The 21,156-nt window shown below is 40.8% G+C and overlaps 1 protein-coding gene across 8 annotated transcripts in view; it reads left to right on the forward strand.

Annotated features, from left to right (window-relative positions):
- sema5ba (sema domain, seven thrombospondin repeats (type 1 and type 1-like), transmembrane domain (TM) and short cytoplasmic domain, (semaphorin) 5Ba) overlaps window positions 1-12,995 on the forward strand; it is a 170,846-nt gene extending 157,851 nt beyond the window's left edge. For 5 of the 8 annotated variants that reach the window (XM_067604432.1, XM_067604431.1, XM_067604429.1 and 2 more), the window contains 5 exons: window positions 148-222; window positions 739-876; window positions 4,709-4,753; window positions 7,412-7,617; window positions 10,271-12,995. In XM_067604432.1, coding sequence (XP_067460533.1) covers window positions 148-222; window positions 739-876; window positions 4,709-4,753; window positions 7,412-7,617; window positions 10,271-10,447 — 641 coding nt within the window. In that variant the 3' untranslated portion in view covers window positions 10,448-12,995. The remainder of the gene's footprint in view (window positions 1-147; window positions 223-738; window positions 877-4,708; window positions 4,754-7,411; window positions 7,618-10,270) is intronic. The other 3 variants (XM_067604434.1, XM_067604435.1, XM_067604437.1) reach the window with 2 other exon arrangements.
- Window positions 12,996-21,156: the final 8,161 nt, after the last annotated feature.

Raw genomic sequence — 21,156 nt, forward strand, 5'->3', positions numbered from 1 at the left:
TGCCGTTCCTTCTGACTCAACATTGCAATCACGCAGGTCGTCCGGGTGACAAAAATAAATGAGAATAAATGAAGCAATTAAAGCAGGCTGTAGTGACGCACGATTATTAAACATGTTTGAGGTGGCCGATGTGTTGTGTGTGTCTAGATGGTTGTGCAGCAAGAAGGGAGCAGATGACGGAGACTAAGCAGCCTGTCGGTGAGCACCACAATGATAGGAAAGGTAAAAGAGGTCTGTCCTCTGCCTCTACTCAAACCCTCTCTGCCAAAACTGCACACTTGAGAGCACCCTGAATAACAAACCCGGTCTTTTCATCAGCCTTTCATTGCGGTAGCCTGCGCTGCCTCCACGTCGGTGCTTTTGAATACAGGGTGAAAGAGTGCAGCAAGTGCACGGTTCAAAGGGAGGGGCAGAGAGTTGGGAATTTTCTTTCCTCTTGGGTAGGAGCCTTTGTTTACTGCTCGGTCACTTGCTGTGGGGAAACGGCACTAAAGCTTGGCTTAGGAGACAAACATCTCCGCTATGCACTAAACAAACTCTCCATGGGTTTACTCTTCCAATCCTGTTTACATCACAAACACTTTTTGGTGTGTTTGGGCTGTTTGGCTGGCCTGTAAGGTTTGTAGGCCGCGGGTGGTGACAGCTTGGGTGGGCGCACTGGTTTCCAGGCCGTCTGAGTTTGATCTGGTCTTGTGGTTGTCTGGGGTTTGTATTGATTGTCTTTTTTTCTGTGTTTAGGTGGCTGGATGGCCTGGTCACTGTGGTCAGCCTGTGATGATTCAGGCATGCAGATGAGGAGTCGGGTGTGTGGAGCTCAGGGCAGCACCCCCTGTATGGGGAACAGCACTCAGCGCAGAGACTGCAATGAAATACCTGGTGAGTTAATCAGCTCTTAGATAGTTGTAAAGTCTCCTTTATACTCATCATAACAGGTTGAAAAGGTCATCCGTTGGAGCAAAAACATGACATAAGCTTAACTAAATAAATAAATGCACAAATAAACGATTAAACACATAAATGAATAAAAAATAAATAGATTTTGGTAATGAAAAAGGACATAATTAAATTAATGTCTAGCATTTCTTTTCTGCGTGTCCATAAAAATCTTTTAATTTAGACTATTTCAGTATTTCTACATTTATTCATATATTTATTTATGGATTTCCTGCACTTATTTATTTATTTCTGTATTTCAACATTTATTCATCAGTTTATTTATTTCTGCATCTCTACATTTATTTATGTATTTCAACATTTATTTATTTCTGTATTTCTACATTTATTTATTCATTTCTGTATATCTACATTTATTTATTTATTTCTCTATTTCTACATTTCTTCATTTTTTTATTTCTTTATTTCTGTGTCCGTATGTTAATGAGGTAGGCGGTCCTAACCTCAGTCTAAAGCCCGATTGGTTACAGAGCAGTGGTAGTTTTGGCTCTACCACTGCTGCCTTGTCTTGACCGTGGCCCTCAAAGCTCTGTCTGAAGCAACAGACTAGCCAAGTGAAAAATCTTGCAAGAGTTGAGTTGTTTTTTTTCAAAACTTTCCTTATTTACAACAAAGAGGTATACCAAGAGTTATAACAGAGTTCAAATAAATATATCTCCTTTAAAATAATGAGAGTCTTTGTAGCTCTTTTGTTCTTCACATTTCTGCTGAATGAAACTGATGAAAGCAGGGTTTGGAGCCAGACCATTTTGATTTGTGGATGTGGAACTTACCAAGAATGACCAGAAGCTGAATTATATAGGTAATATTGCTATACATCCCATGGAACACAAAATATATTTTTTCTGTGAGTCATATGGAGAGGATATTGAAGGACTTGCGTCACATCAGTTTCTGTGTTGATAATAACGTACCCAGCAGAGAAATTCAGTGTTTCTCTAACAATAAAGGTTAGCAGCAACCTGAAAGCCCTGTTGAACCAGAAGAAAAGGCTCTTTCAGGGAAGGAGAAAGGGAAAAAGCAAAGGCACTACAAAGGGAACTGAAGGTGAAGATTGAGGGGAAACAAGCCTACAGGCATAAACTGGAACAACAACTGCAGCAGGATGGAGTGAAGCAGGTCTGGACTGGCATGAGGAAGACCACCGGTCTGGAGCAGAAGGGAGGATCACTGCTTGAAGGAGATCAGGACCTGGCTGATGACCTGAATCTGTTTTTTAACAGATTTGACAGCTCCACCCCACCTTACCTGTGGCCTGTGGCTCATACTCCTCCCTCCACCATCTCGCCTATAACCTCACCTACAACACTCCACTCATCTCAGGTCAGGAGGGAACTAGACAAACTAAAGCAGGGAAAACCAGCTGGGCATGATGGGAGTCATCCCAGACTGCTGAAGACCTGCTTCCAGACGGCTGTGTGGAATTCTCACACACTTATTCAACCTGAGCCTGCAACTACAGAGGATCCCCACACTGTGGAAAACATCCTGCTTGGTCCCTGCTCCCAAAAAGAGACACCTCACTGACTCCACTGACTACAGGCCTGTAGCCCTCACCTCGCATATCACGAAGACCCTGGAGAGACTGGTTCTCTCCTACATCAGGCCCAGGTTGAGTATGTACATGGATCCTCTACAGTTTGCATACCAGCCTAACATTGATGTGGATGATACCCTCGTCTGCATAACCCAGAGGGCCCATGAACATCTGGACATCTCTGGTGCAACTGTGAGGATTATGTTCTTTGACTTTTCAAGCACCTTCAATACAATCCAGCCAGGGCTGCTAGGTGAGAAGATGAGGTGTGGATCGGCGTGGATCGGCGTGGATCGGCGTGGTGTGCTAGGGGGAGGTGCTCGCACAGCACACAGGAACAGAATTAACAAACTGATCAGGAAGGCAAGCTCCATCGTTGGGACTGAACTGGATACAATTCAGCAGGTGGCAGAGATGAGAATGCTCTTAAAGCTGAACTCAGTAATGAACAATCCCACACACCCACTTCATGCCCTGGAGGTGGTTCGGCACCTTCAGGCTAATTTCACCAAAGTGCAGGACTGAACCCTGCAGGACCTTCCTGCCAGCTGCCATCAGACTGTTTAATGTGCACAAATAATTACTGTGATGTATGTACAGTACAATATATAATATTGTATATTGTGTATTTATGTTTGTACTGTCTGTGGCAAAAACAAGCACTTTTAGTGGACATACAGTGACGGGGCGTAATTGAGTTGAGTGGGTGTATGTGATTTGTCCAAGTGGTGTTGCTGTACTGAGCTGTCCAAGATGGCAGACCCGCTTGTGCATGCATGACTCACATCCCCGGTTGACTCAGATCCTGTGGTGACAAGGACCACCCACTCAATTAACATACTGACACAGAGATACAGAAATAAATAAATGTAGAAATACAGAAATATCCTAAATAAAAGTTGATGTATGGAAATGTAGAAATATATTCAAGACATTAATTATGTCCTTTTTCATTACCAAAATGTATAATTTATTTATTTATGCTTATGTCATTTTTTGTCCTCCATATGCTCTGAATCATTAAATTGGGCAGAAATATGTAGACTGACAAGATGAAAAGAGATGAAAAGATCGTCATCATGATGTGATTCCTCTGAAAGTTAATGAATGACAGTAATGAATTATTGTCCAGCTCTGCAATCAACTAATTAATTTATTGATTGACCATTAACTTTTTTCTGCTTTGTCATCCATTTAAGTTTTGACAAGGTTTGTCCGAAAACACTTAGCTTTAGTCTCTGTGAGGTCAGGTTCAGGTTCAGCCCACCTCTAGTCCTTTAATCTTCATAAGCAGCATCATTCGAAAGTGGCAGCTTGTGACTCTGGGACACAGCTCATCTGTCCTTGTCAAATGTGTACTCAATACTGTAGCCATTCAGCTTCATCACAGTCATCCTCCTCATCATCCTCACTCACAAACATGTCCACACACACCAACGGTGTAGCACTAAATGCATATGCCTCGGTTAATAAACCATAATTAAGTCCATGTGAATCCAACAAGTAAGCGATTTGCCCTGATGGCCTCAGTGTACCTCGTTATGTTGATGACGATCTAAGAAAGTTTCTCCTGAAATGATTTTTCATGGCCTGCCAGCATCAGCCTCTCCACGCTCAGAATCCCTAATGAATCCAGACGAAGACGATTAATATTAATGGGTTGTCACAACACCAAATCACATCTAATTTTATTGCAAATTTCAATGAGGCGATGGATGGATTTGTTAAGGTCACTTGTAGAGGGGAGGCGACTGTGAGGAAACTGAAAAATTAGGCCAAAAAATTAATCAGGAGATGTGGCACTGCAATTAAAAGTGCTCACACACACATCAACCCTTCCTGCTCCCTTCCTCTTTCTCTCTCAGATTTGTGGGGGGCAGGACGTGTTGTAGCTGTAAATTATTGTCCTCCTGTCAAGTGTTCCTAACCGCAACTGGAGAGGCTCAATCTGAAGTCCATTTTTCTCTCTAGCAAGTTTTGGAATTCACTGATGCAAAAAAAGTCTCCATGGACCAGTTGCACAACATTTAAATGACATTTCAATTTCTCATTCACTGTTTTTGTTTCTGCATGTGTCAACTCCCCTGATGTTACAGTTGGTGGTTGTTGTGTTCTGAAGGCTCTTTGCTCAAGGGAGAGTGTGCGTGTGCGTGTCTGTGTGTACGTGTGTGTGCATGCATGTGTGCGTCTGACCCTGTGTTCCTCTCCTCTCTGCAGTCATTCTCCCTGCATCTGGCTTTGATAAGGACCAGCACTGTGGAGGTAAGTGGATTAACAGCAGCCTTCACTTTGTCTCTGTGCGCATGTTTAGAGTTTGTTTTTTTTTGCCCCTGTATGTTCCCACAGATGTCTGTCCATGATGTATGTTTTCATGCATTATATGTACATTTTCATGTGGATGTTTGTCTGTACTATACCCTAACAGCCAATGAGTCAAAGGAGGAAAAAACATTATGTACACTGTGATGTACCTGGAACAAACTACTGTTTTATTGCAAAGAGAAAGACATTCAAAACCACTTTGTGTTGAGAAATGGCTGACTCACAGCAGCACTAGAGATGATTGAAATATCAGATGTCCTGAATAAAAAAAACAGAATTTGTGGCAGTGGCAGAAGAAAAATGGTAAATAAAAATGAAATAATGTCACAATCATCATTTTACGTATATCTACAGTTTTCAACAGGAAAAAATACTGATAGAGTATAAGACTGAAAATAGAAACCCAAGTGTATATTCCTGTCTCTGAAAAGGCAATCAAAACAAGAGAGAGACCAAATTGCTCAGATAATTGCTGACAAAAAGACACAGAAGATTTAAAGGGAAATTTTGCCGATTTTCAACCAGTATTGTATCATTACAGCCTGGGTTGTATATGCAAATGAACGATGTTTAACTTCCTTCCATGTTGCCTGCACCCAGAGCTCCCCACTCATTTGTCCGTCGAGTGACGCAAAACACATAATCCAACTAATTTTTGGAGATCTGCCTTAGACTACAAACTATGTTTCCTTATTTACTGTAGTGGTGCCTTCAAGGACAAAGGTTGGTATCCCAAAACACTCCCATCTCGTCAACCATGTTACACTAGCAATAGGTAAAAAAAAGTCACTACAATATCATACTGCTAAATACTAAAATAAAACAAACAAAAAAACTAATTTCATGATATGAGGCCAAATATTGCAATGTGGAATCAGACAAAACAGAATGTGGAGGAGAAAGCAACCACCAGAGCTATGTTATAGGCGCAGCTGAAAGACAGGTGCTGCAGCCAGAGTAGCTTTGCAGCATCGACTGGTGAGGATTGTCAGAGAGAATGGAGACACACTGAGAACTCTGCGCTTCAACAAACTTTGTGGTGCTTTGGTAAACCTGTTTTCTGACAGAATATTATAGTGAACAGCGACTGTGTTAAGTTACCTGTACGTTTACTTATGCGGCTGCATCCAGTCTGAGCACAATCCGGTCTGGCACCTCATCATCAAAAATAGGTAAAAGAAACAGTGTTTGGTTGCAGTTTTTCACCCCCTCATCCACGACAGCTTCCCAAAACAAGCTCAAAAGGAGTCAGCAGACTCTGAGTTGTTTTGACTGTCCATTGGCAGCTCTTATGTGCAGCCGTGCAGCTTTCAGTAAGTTTGCAATGATCGACATAACTGACTCCAGCGTGCCGTTTGCTTTATGGCCGTGGCACACAGATACGATATATCCAGACTTGATGAGGAAAAACGTTTTGTAAAAGAAAATAAGCCTCAGTAAAGTGATATAATGCTGCTCAGTCTTTACTAAACAGCCATTCTGCTGCCCATAAACACAACATCAGTAGAGTCAGTCTGATTGGGCAGGACACGTGCAGTGCATTCTGGTTGTGGGTTTCCCCCTTAAGAGCATCATGGGGAATCTACAGCCTTTTTCTTAGTTTTCTCTAGTCATAGGACACAAATTACAAAAATAATTGCATATTTCTAACACAAGAAATCATCATATTCACAGTGGTGAATTCTCCCTTTAAATCATACAGAAATTGTTAGACCTGTAAAGCGTAGCATTTTTTTTTCTTTCTGAAATAGCTTCTGTAATTTAATGCTCTAGTCCATCACAGAAAGGAAAAAGGTATGTTTTAATTTAACAAGCTTTCATAGCAGCCTCACACAGCCAGACTACATTTCATGAGCTCAGTCCAGTCAGACGGGTCAACAAATTGACCATTCCTAGCAAAAGGGTATACAGTCATATTTGGCAGAAAAGGCTCCGCTCTTTGAAGGAGTTCACAAAGAATTTGAGAAGAAATGACAGTTCTGTTGGGAGAACAAACACATACTTGAACATTAAATCCTAGTTCAATTAACAATGCCAAAATCCCACCACAAAGGGAGGAGGGTGGGGAGGTGGAGGGAGGTGCGGCAACAAACTAGCAGTGAGAAATGCAGGTTATATTGGCCAAACAGCTGGTGAGGAAGCCAGCCATTGTGAAACATGAATGAAGCCGTTGATACCAATCAAGAGTGACTTCAGTGCTCTGTCTGAACTAACGCTATACTTAGTGTACTTAATGTTATACTAAGAGATTTAAGTTAAGAAATCGTCCCCTCAATAATCAGTCAGATATGCAAAGTACTAATCATCAGTTAGCTCATGCTGTGTGTTAAATCAATAGAAAAAATAAGCCTTCTTTTCTCACCTTCAAACCAGGTTGAAAATTGGAAGCAAAGCCTGATGTTGTTTTATGGTTTTATGGTATGCATCTTTACCTCTAGACCACCAGCAACTCTTGCACCGCTGTAATTCAGAATGAGCATCATGTAAAATTGGGATATACATTAAACCAGGGTTGCGAGAAAACAGTTCTTAAAAACAAGATCCAATACTGTATGCTGAGCCTTCAATAACTCTCCATGTATCGTCTTCTTTTCCCAGCATTCACCTCCATCCACCTGATTGCCACTGGTGTTTCCTGTTTCCTTGGGGCGGGGCTGCTGTCCTTCCTGATCTACGTGTACTGTCAACGCTTCCATAAGCCTTCGCAGGAGTCGGCCGTCATTCACCCCACCACCCCGAACCACCTTAACTACAAGGGTAACACCACGCCAAAGAACGAGAAATACACACCCATGGAGTTCAAGGTACGTGAACGTTGAAGGTCTTTGTACCTGCGTCTTCAAATGTTCTACAAGTTAAGACAAGTGGAAATAAAAGTGCTATTTACTCGGCGTTACTCACATGCACAAACACACACAATGTAAATGTTGAAGATTCAAGGGCAATGAATGTGATTCATGTTTTATTTAGAACCTTTATTCATGCATTTATCTCAATAGAGCGCTAACCACAGAAGATGAATTACTGCTCATTTTCATTCCTCCTTGCTCTTATACAGAACCTATAGACTTTTCTGTAGCCTCTTCTACCTGCCCACAAACCAAGTCCTTATTAATGGGCCCCATTAGCTTTCTAAAGCATTAGAGAGCCCCTGACCTCCCACAGTTATCAGTCTACTGTGCATTCACATTTACAGCAAGTCAAGAAACTTTTTTTCATCAGAGGGTCACAGACTTTCATTGCAAGTTTGTGTCCTATTCTTTGCAGGTTTTATTGTTTTGCTCTCTAACTGAATGTTGATTGGTTCAACTCTGGGAGATTATCATTGATTTTTCTGTCTCAGTAAAGTCCTTTTAAGGAATGCTTGTGATAAAAAGCTGTAGATAAATGAACGTAAAACGTTTTATGACCTCAGACAAGGGTGGAGTTAGACCTTTGCCACCACCATCTCATTTTTTTTGTCTGCACGGAAGCTCCAATCAGGCTTTTTGGGGCTGATCCCGATCACTAATTTAAGTTAATTAAAATTTGCTAATCAGAAACCAACCATTTTCCTGACCTGTGTTTTTCCAAATTGAACTTGCAACTCTTAAATATTACTGTATTCTTTATGTGAAAGGCAGTGCAGTGACTCATTCCATCCTGTTATATTCATATGCTCAGAAATGTTACCTTAAAATTCTGGACAGGTCTCCCTCCCCGCTGCCTCTCTGAATGATCCCACAGCTGCTCAGATTATTGAATGATATTACAAACTGATATTTTTACACCTCTTTCAGACACTCTGTAAACTTGCCAATCAGGAGATGGCATCACATTTCCTGTTGACACTAATCCATCAGGCCTAACACTGTCGTTGCATCTTGAATCCCAATGTGTTTTTTGTAAAACTGGATGCGATGGCACACATCAACTAGCTGCTGAAACCACAGATATTTATCAAAATGATTGTCTTTCTCAGCTGCTGCACAGTCTACCTGGTACTGCATCAAAAAACCCTCATTTAATTCAATGAGAGAGTGAGATTGGTACAGTGGGGGCAAAAACAAAAACTCAACTTTTGCCACAACACAATGCAACACTTAAAGTACTGTGTTGGCCAATGAAATGCTGGTGGGTAATCATCAAGTTGGAGATTTTCACTGTCTTCTAACACCCTGTCTTACTGTAAAAAAAAAAACTCTGCAGTGTTATAGCATGTGATAAAGATTCATGAATGTATTAAACTGACTTCTTGGATTACATTTTATTTTCTCATATGTATCACCTGCATTTTTTAACCCAGCACTGATTTTGGTCTAAGCATGGCTTCTGTCTATAGCCTTATCCCTGCTAGCCAGGATTCACCTTAACCTTTCCTGTCTACCTGACAGTGTCTGAGGTCCTACCAAAGCACAGCAGGAACAGTGTCGACGAACAACAATGACCCATCTCTATATTGTTGACGGTGTCAGCCTCCTGACACTTGTCCTTGCTGTTACTGTTGTCGCTGTGTGGACGCAGTGCTGACAGCCATCATGGGGCTGAGAGCCTGAACTCATTAGCTTTAATGACCAGAAGGAGTGACCCGACCCTGCAGGATGTGCAGCTGATGTCACTGTGTACCGCTACAGCACTGTTCATCCTGCAGGTTCCCTCTCCTTCAGGCCAATTTATGATGCCCAGCGTTTCACCATGCATTTCACCAACTCTAACCTGATTATCTTCCTGCCTCTGTCCCCAGAGCTGTTCAGATGGATTACATTAGTCTAATGCTTCCTCTGGAAAGTGTTTCACCTTATGTTCGGCTTTTACCAGAGACTCAGCAATTGCATTAGAATAAAATGTGGGTTTTAGACTTGTTTTTATTTAAGAGAGCTGCAGTGAATTCCTGCCATCTCATATATTAGTGTACTGAGTATGCCTGACATGAACTAAATTAAATTTGTTAAATTGGTTTGCTTTGGTTATGAATATACTTATAGTGCACAAGCTATAACCTCGAAGCTAGTGGAGGAATTTATTCACCTGCGGGAAAGAATTACTCTGATACTATGTGTGTGGCTTATGTGGTATTATGTGTCTGATCACGTCAGTTCTGTCTATAATTGACTTTTAAAAACCTTACTTTTTTAAAACAAGTAAAAAAATCTTCCAGGGTGCCGTTTCCAATTAAAATCAACTTGTCAGATTTTCTCTAGAAATGGGTGTCTGTATCTCAAAAAGAAAGAAAGAATAAAGCATAAAAATGGAATTAAAAGACAAGTAATTGAGTCATAAAAGTTTATTATTTTCTTAAAACACAAATTGACACATGAGAGGCTTTGCTGGTCAAATGTGTAGCCTATTGTGTGTGAGCACAAAGTTGATTTTCTGAAATTCTTAAGCAATAAGACATTTAAAAAGCAAATAGATGATTTTGTAACAGTGGAAAGGTTTTTATTTAAATTCTTCAAATTTTCTCTGCTGCCATTCCAGACACTGAACAAGAACAACCTGCTGCCAGATGAAAGGTCCAATTTCTATCCAACTCCACTTCAGCAGACAAACGTCTACACCACCACCTACTATCCAACAGCGCTTGGCAAATATGACTACCAGCCCAACTCTTCCCCTTCGCCATGCAGGACATATAACCACAGCAACAACAGCTGAGACGCCCCACAACCGGCTCTCCAAACCCCTTGCCGTTGCCCCAAATGGACCCCCTTCCCCTAATGCCATGGTGACATAACTGAACCAATATGAACTGAAGAGTTTTCTCAGAGCTCGGCTATGTTCCTCTGTTCGCCACTGTCCCTCTCCTGGCACCCACGGTATCTTCCACATGGTAGGGTTTGTGTTTTCAAGAGCATTTCTGGAACTTTCCATCAGGAGATGAGGCTTTTGCAACAATGCCTGTGTCCTGGAGCTGTTAGGGACTTATGCAACCAGCTGGGGGTGTGTTATTGTAAGGGCCTGACTGGATATAGCAGTGTCAACCCAGAGCATCATGTGGGGATTCAGTGGAAAACTCTAGACAGATTGTTACAACCTGAACACTTCAGTGCAGGTGTAGAGTCGAACATCAACAATTCCAGAGACGAACATGAACAGAACATTTTTAAAAAGTTACATTTCTCTGGATGTGGGTCACCCTTTTACATCTCTCCATTACAAACCACATTCTCAGTCCCGGTTACTCAGAACAAACAGCGCTTATCGTTATGTCCTTGCCGAATGGCAAAGAGCGAGAGAACAACAACAAAGGAGAAAACTCAATGAAGTTGATGATGAAATAAATTACAGATCAATATCAGCTTCGTTGTTCAGGAGGGATGCACGCCCCACATTGTTGATATTTCATGTGACGGAAAAGATAAGAACATCAGAGTCAATGAAGATTTTGGTCGGCAGTGTGGAGAAGTCACAACACTACACATCAGCCTGAGTTGTAGAGAAATATTCTCTAAACCTGCTGATGTAATACGCCTTTTGTGGTCAAAGACATTAACTGGTAAAGTCAGAGCAATGGGGATTGTGGGAAGCGGTCTGAACTGTACATAAAGCTTTGGGAATGCCTTGGGTGCCTGTATGCAATAGTGGGCATGGACAAGATTCGTTTTCTTTCTATTTCTTCTGTTTTGTTTGGGTTTTTTTTCAAGAACAATAAAGACTTTTGAAATGGAATTGATTGATTCTCCAATTGATTCTCCAATGGATGCATCGATTCTACTGAGTGCTAAATAGCTCGGTGGTCATATCAAATATGGCCAGTGTGCTGAACAACTGGATTGGGTTTTCTATGATGATAGAATAAGCTAGTAGACTGGCACTTGTTTTTTTTATGTTTCTTTTTTAAAGATGATATTTGTTTTATGCTCAGACGAGCCGTAGCATAGGAGGAAATATTTTGTTAAATAAGATATAGCTGATTAATTCTTGTTTCTCTAATTTCACCTCACTGATTGAACACATTCCTTTGTTTTCTTGATTTTTCGGCAGTTCGGTAACCATTCCATCTTCAGTTCATGAAATGTTGTTAACACAAAGATAAAATGATAAACATTGTCGATGTGTTTTTTTTTTTTTTTTTTTTTACAAAGAATGACTGTAACAAAACATCAATCTGGCCCCTCTTGAAAAGAAAAAAAAACAAAGTTATGCTTGCTCAGAAGTTTGCCTGTGTGAAGATTTAAAAGTGTGCATGTGTGTATGGATGTGTGTACATGCAAACACATGTACATGTCTGTGCGGCTGTATGCTAGACTGAACGAGGGGGGTAACTGTATTTTGTACAATGTAAATGCTTTCATACATATGACTATATATGAGGAGGTCTGTAAAGGCGTATGTGCATTTTTTTTCCACATTCTGTCACTGACACTCCAGCTGTTCTACTGGTTTTTCTATATTTCATGTATGAGATGTTAATCATTGTAAGTTAAAGCATTGACCTCTGGTTCCTCTGGAGGAGGAACGGACACTATTTATAGTCAAAGCTTGGTTTATAAAGGGCATTTTCACAGCTATATTTTATTATTATTGCCTGATCGATGAATGCTAACCCAGCAATGCTTTTCAGTTCAGCTACTGTACATGCACGATATGAGAGCTCTATCTGTATATAGGAGCGACAGCCTTCTGCGGCCCATTTAATGACCCTGAAGAGGATCGTGTAAATGTATCTGTATATTGTATAGCTAACACTGTTTGTTTAAAAAAGCCTTATAGTTGTTTAAAAAAAGTGCAGCAGCTAAGTACACACCAACCATGAGGTTTGTTTGGGGACAGAGCTCCACAATGTGACCGACCTCCTGTGGCTTATGACCTTTCCAGCTGCTCAAACATCAAATTTCTAGAGACACATGAACCCAGACTGAAAATAACTCAGTGTAGCACTGATAAAGAGAGAGAGCACCAAACATTATAGACTGCACCATTCAAATAGTCACATAAGAAGGAGATACACAATTCAGAAGACGATATTTTGATCTAATCTAAGCCTCTACAGGCCCAGTCATACAATATATGATTGGTCATTTTTGAGCTCTGTCCCCTGCGATGTGAGGCTCTGTGCCCTTCTATGCAACTTACCAGGTGTACGGTTAGACCTGTCATGTAGACTGTAATCACTGCCTTTTAGACACTGTGAATTTTTTGGTACCCTATATTTTTGTATATTGTACATTATAAAGGATAATAAACCTTGATGCCAACACAACATTAGGCTCTGTCTGATGTGGTAGTTTTAGGATTTTGAGCTGGATTTGGGATTTTTTTTATTATCATTTTGTTTACGCACAAATTAACAATAATGTTAAAGTGCTCGTGAGTGACAGTGTCATGTCATGGTAGTGCACCAGAAAAAACAACAGCATACAATACATAGCAACTATAAGGAAACACAACACAGTCAGTCAGCTTGGTAATATTTCATATAGTATAGTAAACATAATAACCTCACCCTTCAGGTCAGAAAAATAAATAAAAGTAATAAATGAATAAGATAAAATGGAATCTTATTCACGGATAACTGGGAAAGTAATCTTCTCTACATAGGTAAAGAAAGGACCCCACATCTTTTTAAGTTTCTTGGAAGAGCCTTTCAATTCAATGATGATGTGCATGTGTAAGAGTGTGCTTGTCCATCAGAAGCTCTGTTTTACCTACATGGGAAAGTGGTCTCAGACATTTGGGCCTCACTGTATGTTTTAACAAAATAAAAGATTTTAGTTATCAGATGTTCGGATGTTAAGTTTTAAATCTCCCGGTCAGGATAGTAGATGCTAGTGGATTTGCTGCTAGCATAATCCAGCTTGTTTTTAGCATAGGAGCTAACTTGCGAACAGGGACAGCAGATGATATTTCTGCTGTTCTAATGTTTTCACCACCAACACCACAAATGGGGAGGAAAGCATGGATATCAAACCTGCTTACTGGAAGCTGATCCATTGCAGAAGGCCCAGTCTTTTGGCCTGTGCCGGTAAGTCTACTTTCCGCTGTGAGTTCCCATTGTGGAGCCCTCGCGGGTAAGTCTAACCCTGTGTCGCTGCCGGCTTACTACACCAACGACTCCTTTTATTAGCCATAACTCTTCTCCTAGCAGCTGTCTCCGCCTGACCCAGAAAAACTCTTGAGTTGGAAGGGAGAGTATCCATCCTGTGCCAGCTCAGAGATGAAGAACAGATCCTCAACTCTTTGATCACCATGGGCCCCACTGTCACCACCACAACCGCCAGAGAACTAGATTCGACTGTCCCATGTCTGGATGTTGCCACTGCCCAGGCTGCAGACCAATGGACCCAGCTGGGACCTAAGCCTAAGGCCTTGGTTAACTCCACTCCTAGCCAGAGGGAGCCATGGACTGCTGCCTATGAAGGTAAACATGTTGGGAAACTCCCCTGTTGTCCCCATCCGCCTGAGGCCCTCCAGCTAACCAACAAATATTCCATCCTGGACAAGCAGGACTTCCCCCACCCACCAGTCACCACATCTCCCCTTCGTCTCTGGAGTCTGATGACCCCCCTGGAAGGCATTTCTTCACACCAACACGTCAGCCTCTCTGCTTGTTTATCATTCTGGCTCTGACTCTGTGTTTAGCTGAACCTGGACAATCTTCTTGCTCCACTACTCATCACTCCAAGCCACAGTTAACTCCTGCACCTTTGTCCTCTTCTCTGGCTCCTGTCCCACCACTGCCCACTCGCGCAACTCCACCCCCACTACTGTTGACTCGTCCTTAACCCCATCACCTCAAACCTCATCATCAACCCCCAGTCTGGCCATGGTTATCAAAAGGGATTTCAACATAAGAAAAGTCTGAAGAAAATCCACCAAGTGTTTTTGTTTTCCAGGCGTTAAGGTGGCTGACAACTTGTTTTATATCATTTTTAACACTCCAGGGTCCTGACTTGCAACTACCACATGTCCACTACTGGCCACTTCGGTCTCCCGCTGAGTAACTACTTCACCATGTCACCACTGCCACGATCCCCACTATTACGTTCACCAGCTCCATCCTGTGGCCTGGTGCTCCCAATCACCTACAGCACTCCAAAAACATCTCTTGACTATACCTGTCGTAATTAGAAACAGAATCACTAAAGGTTGTTCAAACAAAGCTGTTAACTTCTCCAGTTGACATCATGTCACATACCAATCCATACCTGTAACCAGTGGCATTTTTATATGTAAAAAATTGGTTGGGCACCAACTACTTCAATAGATAGGCTACATTCCAGGAAAACTACAGTACTTGTGTATGTGTTATGGGTCCATGCATGGCTCCACAAAACACTTTTAACAACAAAGTGGCGAGAGAGAGTGTGTGTGTGTGAGTGAGTCAGAGAGTGAGTGAGAGAGAGTGAGAAAAATTACACAAGTTACATTACCACTGTTGCAAGCCTAAATCATATAACAGGTAGTTCGGACCAAGCAATCTGATTGGTCAACTAGACATTTAGATGTGTGGTATTTATTCAGTTTGGGAAATGCCACGATCTCTAGAAAGCATTAGCTCAAGTTGGTTGGCTGACTCACAACAGTGAAGTGGTCAGGAACGAGGTGCTCGACCGCATCACTGAAGCACACCCTCTGGTGCAATATTGCTTAATTAAGAACGCAATATTCTATTGTCATAAGCTGACACAACCAAGCTCAAAACAAATGAGCTTACAGAGCCATAAGCTAACAGCAAAGAGCGCGACACCACAACAAAGTGCAAAGACAACATTTTAGGGATACGAATCCATTCTTTGACAACAACTTTATGACAACAACCTTAATAGATAAGCATGGGCACACTGACACCCGTCACCATTTATATCAATTGATCTGGCACAACAATATGGCTAATGCACGGACCACCAATGCACGGCCAATGCACAGACCACCACCGATGGCTCAGAAAAAGGGCAGCATGGCGGTTTTTCCTCTGGGCAAACTTCATCACATTAAACCCCACGGTTAATTTTACCAGCAGTTTGAGTGATGACAGTATCCCATGGCTGGTGGGCTCCAAGGCGCTTTAATTGCAATTTCTCCTCCAAATAAAGGGTTTATACCCTGTGAGTATGAAATCCACTTTATTTTTTCAAGTTAACAGGCGTTAGCTAAGAGAGTCTCCTCTCTTTTTTACTGACTGTAAATTCCAAGCTCACGCTGTAGCCTCACTGCAGCGTCATTTGAAATGATGCATTAGTGGGGCTACAGGCTGTTTGCCCCACTTGTCATCAATTTTATGTGATCTACATTGAATACACTAACACTCTGAGCATGCATATTCATATTTTCCCACGTACAATACACATTGCATTGTGAGAGAGGGGCTAGCCCCACATTCACGCCGGCCACCGTAGGCCCACTGTGGACACGAATCAGGAAAACGCAGTCGAAGCAGCAAGGCAGGGAACAATTAAAAATGAACTAAAATGCTAACACAAATTATATAATGCAATTTATGAAGATGCTATATTCATTGATAATAAAATATAGCAGATAAAAATTTGAAAATTGATAATAATATAATTTGTTTGCAGTTCTTTCTGGCGACAGCAGGTGGGGCTGTGCCCCTAATGACCAGTCGCCAGTGCATGTAACACCCACTGCATGTTCAGCAAAATTAGCTCTCGCAACATCAGATCCCTCACAAACAAACCTTCTTTTAGTAAATGATCTTATTTCTGCACATAAACTTGATTTTATGTGCAGATTTTTTAACTGACACCTGGCTAGACAAAGCCAGCTGTGCAAACATTAATTAAACTATAACTATAATTTTATCAACACCACCAGGGAGGACAGATGGGGGCGTAGCAACCCTATTTAAAGATTCATACAGATGCAAGCGTCATTTGGTAATTTTATGTCATTTAAATACCTCTGCGCTCTCCTTAAATGTTCACCTCACATTCTACTTATCATATCATTTGTAGACCTCCAAGGCACTCAGCACGACATTTTCTCAAGGAGCTGAGCAAACTCTTATCTGCGATTTGCACAGACTTTGATTGTCTTCTAATAGCTGGTGACTTCAACATACATGGTGATAACCCAAAGAATAATTATGCAAATGAACTTAACGCACTATTTGATAATTTTGGACTATGTCAGTATGTGAGGGAGCAAAGGAGCCCTCAAGGACATACTCTGGACTTGATTATCGCTAAGGGTCTCCATGGTCAAGGACTTGGCTCTATCGGAACATTTCTGTAAATTTTTTGACTTGTTTCTTACATCCAACCTTCAAATCCAAACCATGGTTGTAAAGAAGAGGTACTTAAGGGACCATACTGCTGCTCTTTTTAGACAGGCAATGTCTACAACTTCAACTGGAACATCTGACCCTGTTGATGTTCTACTGAATAACTTCAGTTCCAGAATACTGTATATTATAATCGACATTGCACTGGTGTAGCATAAGACAGTAACTTATAAACAGAAAGCACCCGTAAGGCTAAGGAAAAGAGAGTGCAGAAAAGTTGAACTCAAATGGCGTAAAACCAAACTTCAAATACACTATGATATCTACAGAAGCATTTTCCATTCCTACAATACAATTTGCAAAGCAAGACAACCCTTTTTCTCCAATATCATAAACAAAAATAAAAACAATGCTCGCGCTTTATTTGCTACAGTAGAGAGACTGACAAATCCCGCCCTGCAAATAGCTCCTGAATTTCTCTCACCTGAGTGTAATGTGAAGTGTAATGAATTTGCATCCTTTTTTAGAAATAAAATTGAAGATATCAGACTTGAGATTAGCTCAAGCCTGAACCAAACCTTTAATTTCCCAACTACACTTTCAACGAAACCAGTCCTTATATCATAGTTCAGCCCCATCAACAGAGATACCTGATTAGAAATAGTGCAGCACCTTAATTGATTCACTTGTCTTGACAGTTTGCCCACTAACTTTTTAAAACATGTTTTTGACTCCATAGAAACTAATGTTCTTAACATAGTGAATACATCACTTCTGTCTGGCACCTTTTCTTCATCTTTGAAAATTGCAGTTGTTAAGCTCTTATTTCAAAAAAAAAAAAAAAGCAACCTAGATACCTCTACTCTCAGCAACTTCTGAACCATCTCAAATGTACTCTTTTCAGGCAAAAATATAGAGAAGGCAATTTTTAATCAGCTAACACAATTCTTAATTTAAATGACTATTTTGATGAATTTCAATCAGGCTTTCATGCCACTCAGAGCACAGAGACGGCTCTTATAAAGGTTTTTAATGATATTCATTTTAATAGTGATTCAGGCAAGACATCAATTTTAGTGCTTTTAGACCTTAGTACGGCCTTTGATACTGTCAATTACAGTATACTTTTACATAGACTGAAAAACTGAATTCGTTTTTCTGGAACAATTTTAAAATGGCTGAAATCATACTTGGAGGGCAGGTATTATTTTGTTGCCCTTTCCATGTGGTGTACCTTAAGAGTCAAATCCCGGCCTGCTTCTGTTTAACCTGTACATGCTCCCACTTTGCTACATCATTCAGAACAACAACCTTGCTTGTCTTAGTTATGCTGATGACACTCTAATTTACTTAACTCTCTCATCAAATGACTATGATCCTATACAGTCATTATGCAAAGTCACTGTGCGAATAAATAACTGGATGTCACAAAATTTCTTGCGGTTAAACAAAGAAAAAACAGAGGTAATTTTATTTCACAGCTAAGATAAGAGGCTCAGGGTTGCTGCTCACTTAACGGACAAGGCACTAAAAACAAAAGAGCAGGTTAAGAACCTTGGTCTTTTCATTGACTCCAACCTAAGTTTTAAAAGTCATGTAAAACCAATGACAAAATCAGCATTTTATCACATTAAAAACATAGCCACAGTCAGGAACCTTATGACAAAACAAGATTTGGAAAAACTGATTAATGTTTTTATTTGACTGATATGCTTGAGCAATATAACCCTGCAAGACCTCTTATGCAGTGGACTGCTAGTGGTGCCCAGAGCAAAATCTGAACAAGCAGAATCAGCTTTTAGTCATTATGTAGCACAGTGCTGGAACCAACTGCCTGATTGTCGCAGGAATGCCCCAACCCTTGTAACTTTTAAATCTGGACTGAAAACCTTATTCTCAAGTGCTTTTAACTAAATGCTCTTAAAACTCATGGTCTAATTATTATTATTATTATTATTATTATTATTATTATTGATAATAATAATCTTTTTTTATTTATTTATTTCTATTATTTTAGTATTTTACTCTTTTAGTTTACTTCATAATTATTTTTTTAATTTTCATTAAAAATGTTATCTCTTTTATTTTGCTCTTTTCCAAATGTGTTTTAACTTCTCTGTACAGCACCTTGAACCTCTGTCTATGAAACATGCTTTATAAATAAAAATGCCCTGGCTAAGGTACAGTATATCTGATTTTTTCAAGCTGTAAATTATTGAAGATTTCTTATACCCACAGATTGAAAGAAGGCGGTGTTGGTGATTTCCATCTCATTAGTATTAGACGTCTAGCTAATAATGTTACAAAAGTTATCAGATCCACTTGGAACCTATAGGCAAAGGAAACTGAGAGATACTGAACAGAGCAGTAATGGCATTATGCTCAATAAGTGTCCCAGTTACCTCTGCCAGTATTGAAAGTCGCAGTCCAGTAGTTATACAGAGACGCACATGACCAATACATATGCACATGGTTTGCAGGTGTTTGATGACATTTTTCACAAGAGGGGTCAGAATTGTCATAAATTTTGAAAACCTGACTTTGGTCCAATGAGTGCAATGAACAACTTTACATTGAATCAACCCAGACAGATAAGGTGTGCACACATTTAATATCCCCCCAAAGCTCCTCAGAGATCCCTTCCCCCAAATCCTCCTCCCAAAGAGCCTACACAGAATCCAGAGAGGTTGAAGATAAGGTTTGGATATGACTGGAAATGTATGAAATCATACCTTTCATCACAGGGACCTGAGTGAGAAAAGCATCTAGAGGGATGTCATCAGGCAGGTTAGGGACCTGAGCATATTTACTGTGAATAAAACTATGAATTTGCAGGTTGATATTTAGGAAGAGAGAACAATTCCAAGAGCTGTTGAAAAGATGCAAATATACTAACATATAAATCCTTGAACTGTTTAATTCCAAGGCTGGAAAAGCAGTGGTAGTGTGAACTTCCAACATGTAATGCCCTCCAGGTGAAGGTCATTGCTGGCAGGTGAATTGAACTGGAGGTATCACATATCTGTCTGCAGCCTCCACAGGACAACAGTAGAGTTAGCAGTGACATGAACTGCAGTGGAAAGGGGACTGGACATTCCAACATGGGCCAAAATCAGCAAAATACTAAAAAGACCAATTAAAACAGAATTATCAGCACTCTTGAAAAGAAGCTTCCCTGCCTATATTTGTGTGTATCCAGCACTAGACACACTAGTAGAGTCACACTCTCAGTCTGACACGTGTATAGAAGTGCATCCTCACCCTTCATCCACAGAACAAATGATTGCGGCGCTGGAATCCTTCACTTATGGGAGAAGAGGGGAGATGGATGAGACAGACGCGCCAAGTAGTCAGGGTGTGTCCAGCAGAGTGCCCGTGGATCACTGCTGGTGCCAGTGGCCTAGACACCAGTACTTTATCATCACACCACAATGATTCTGCTGCTGTGCAGAAAACCAAGATCAGAGCCGAAAAACGGCTACTGTCACACAGGACAGGAAAAGACACTAAATTAAATCTGATAAAACAGTCTGTGTACACTCAGTCTTTAGCCCTCACATAAATAACAGAGTACACAGTTTGTATTTTACACTGGAGCAACTATATCATGGTTGTCAGAAGGGAGAGCAGCCCACTCTTCATCCCCTAAATTACAAGCAAACACACACGCCTATGATTTGGCATGTCTCTCTACTGTATGTGTCCTTCTCATTTGGTTCAATGCAGCCCTCGCTGTACCTCTCAATTAGAGAGAGCAGTCTCACTGCAGTTTTATTAATGGTCGCAGTGAAAGCATTAATCAGTTGGTATTCTGCTGACAGACAGGTGTAGTGATCAGCACTCTGGCAGGCAGCCAGGAGGAGGTCGCCAGGAGGAGGCCGCTCAGATAAGATGGTGGAGGAGTAAGGGAGGAGACGGCAGTAGGAAGGATGTACGTATGGCTTTATAATTCACTCTCGATGAAGTGACAGTGAGGAATGAGAATAACAATGAAGTGAAGGAAGGAAAACACTGGCTTCACCTTTGTGATGATCACTGATATTAATGAAGAATTTTGTTAAAACAAAGATAGCAGCTTTGTGAAAAATGAGTCTGCATCCTGAACAAATGCTACACTCCAATGAGAGCCACATTCATCATGGATTATCTTGGAAGTTATTGGCTTTCTGTTAACAATTTA

Source organism: Thunnus thynnus, chromosome 11, assembly GCF_963924715.1.
Source record: "Thunnus thynnus chromosome 11, fThuThy2.1, whole genome shotgun sequence".
NCBI classification, from domain to species: domain Eukaryota; kingdom Metazoa; phylum Chordata; class Actinopteri; order Scombriformes; family Scombridae; genus Thunnus; species Thunnus thynnus.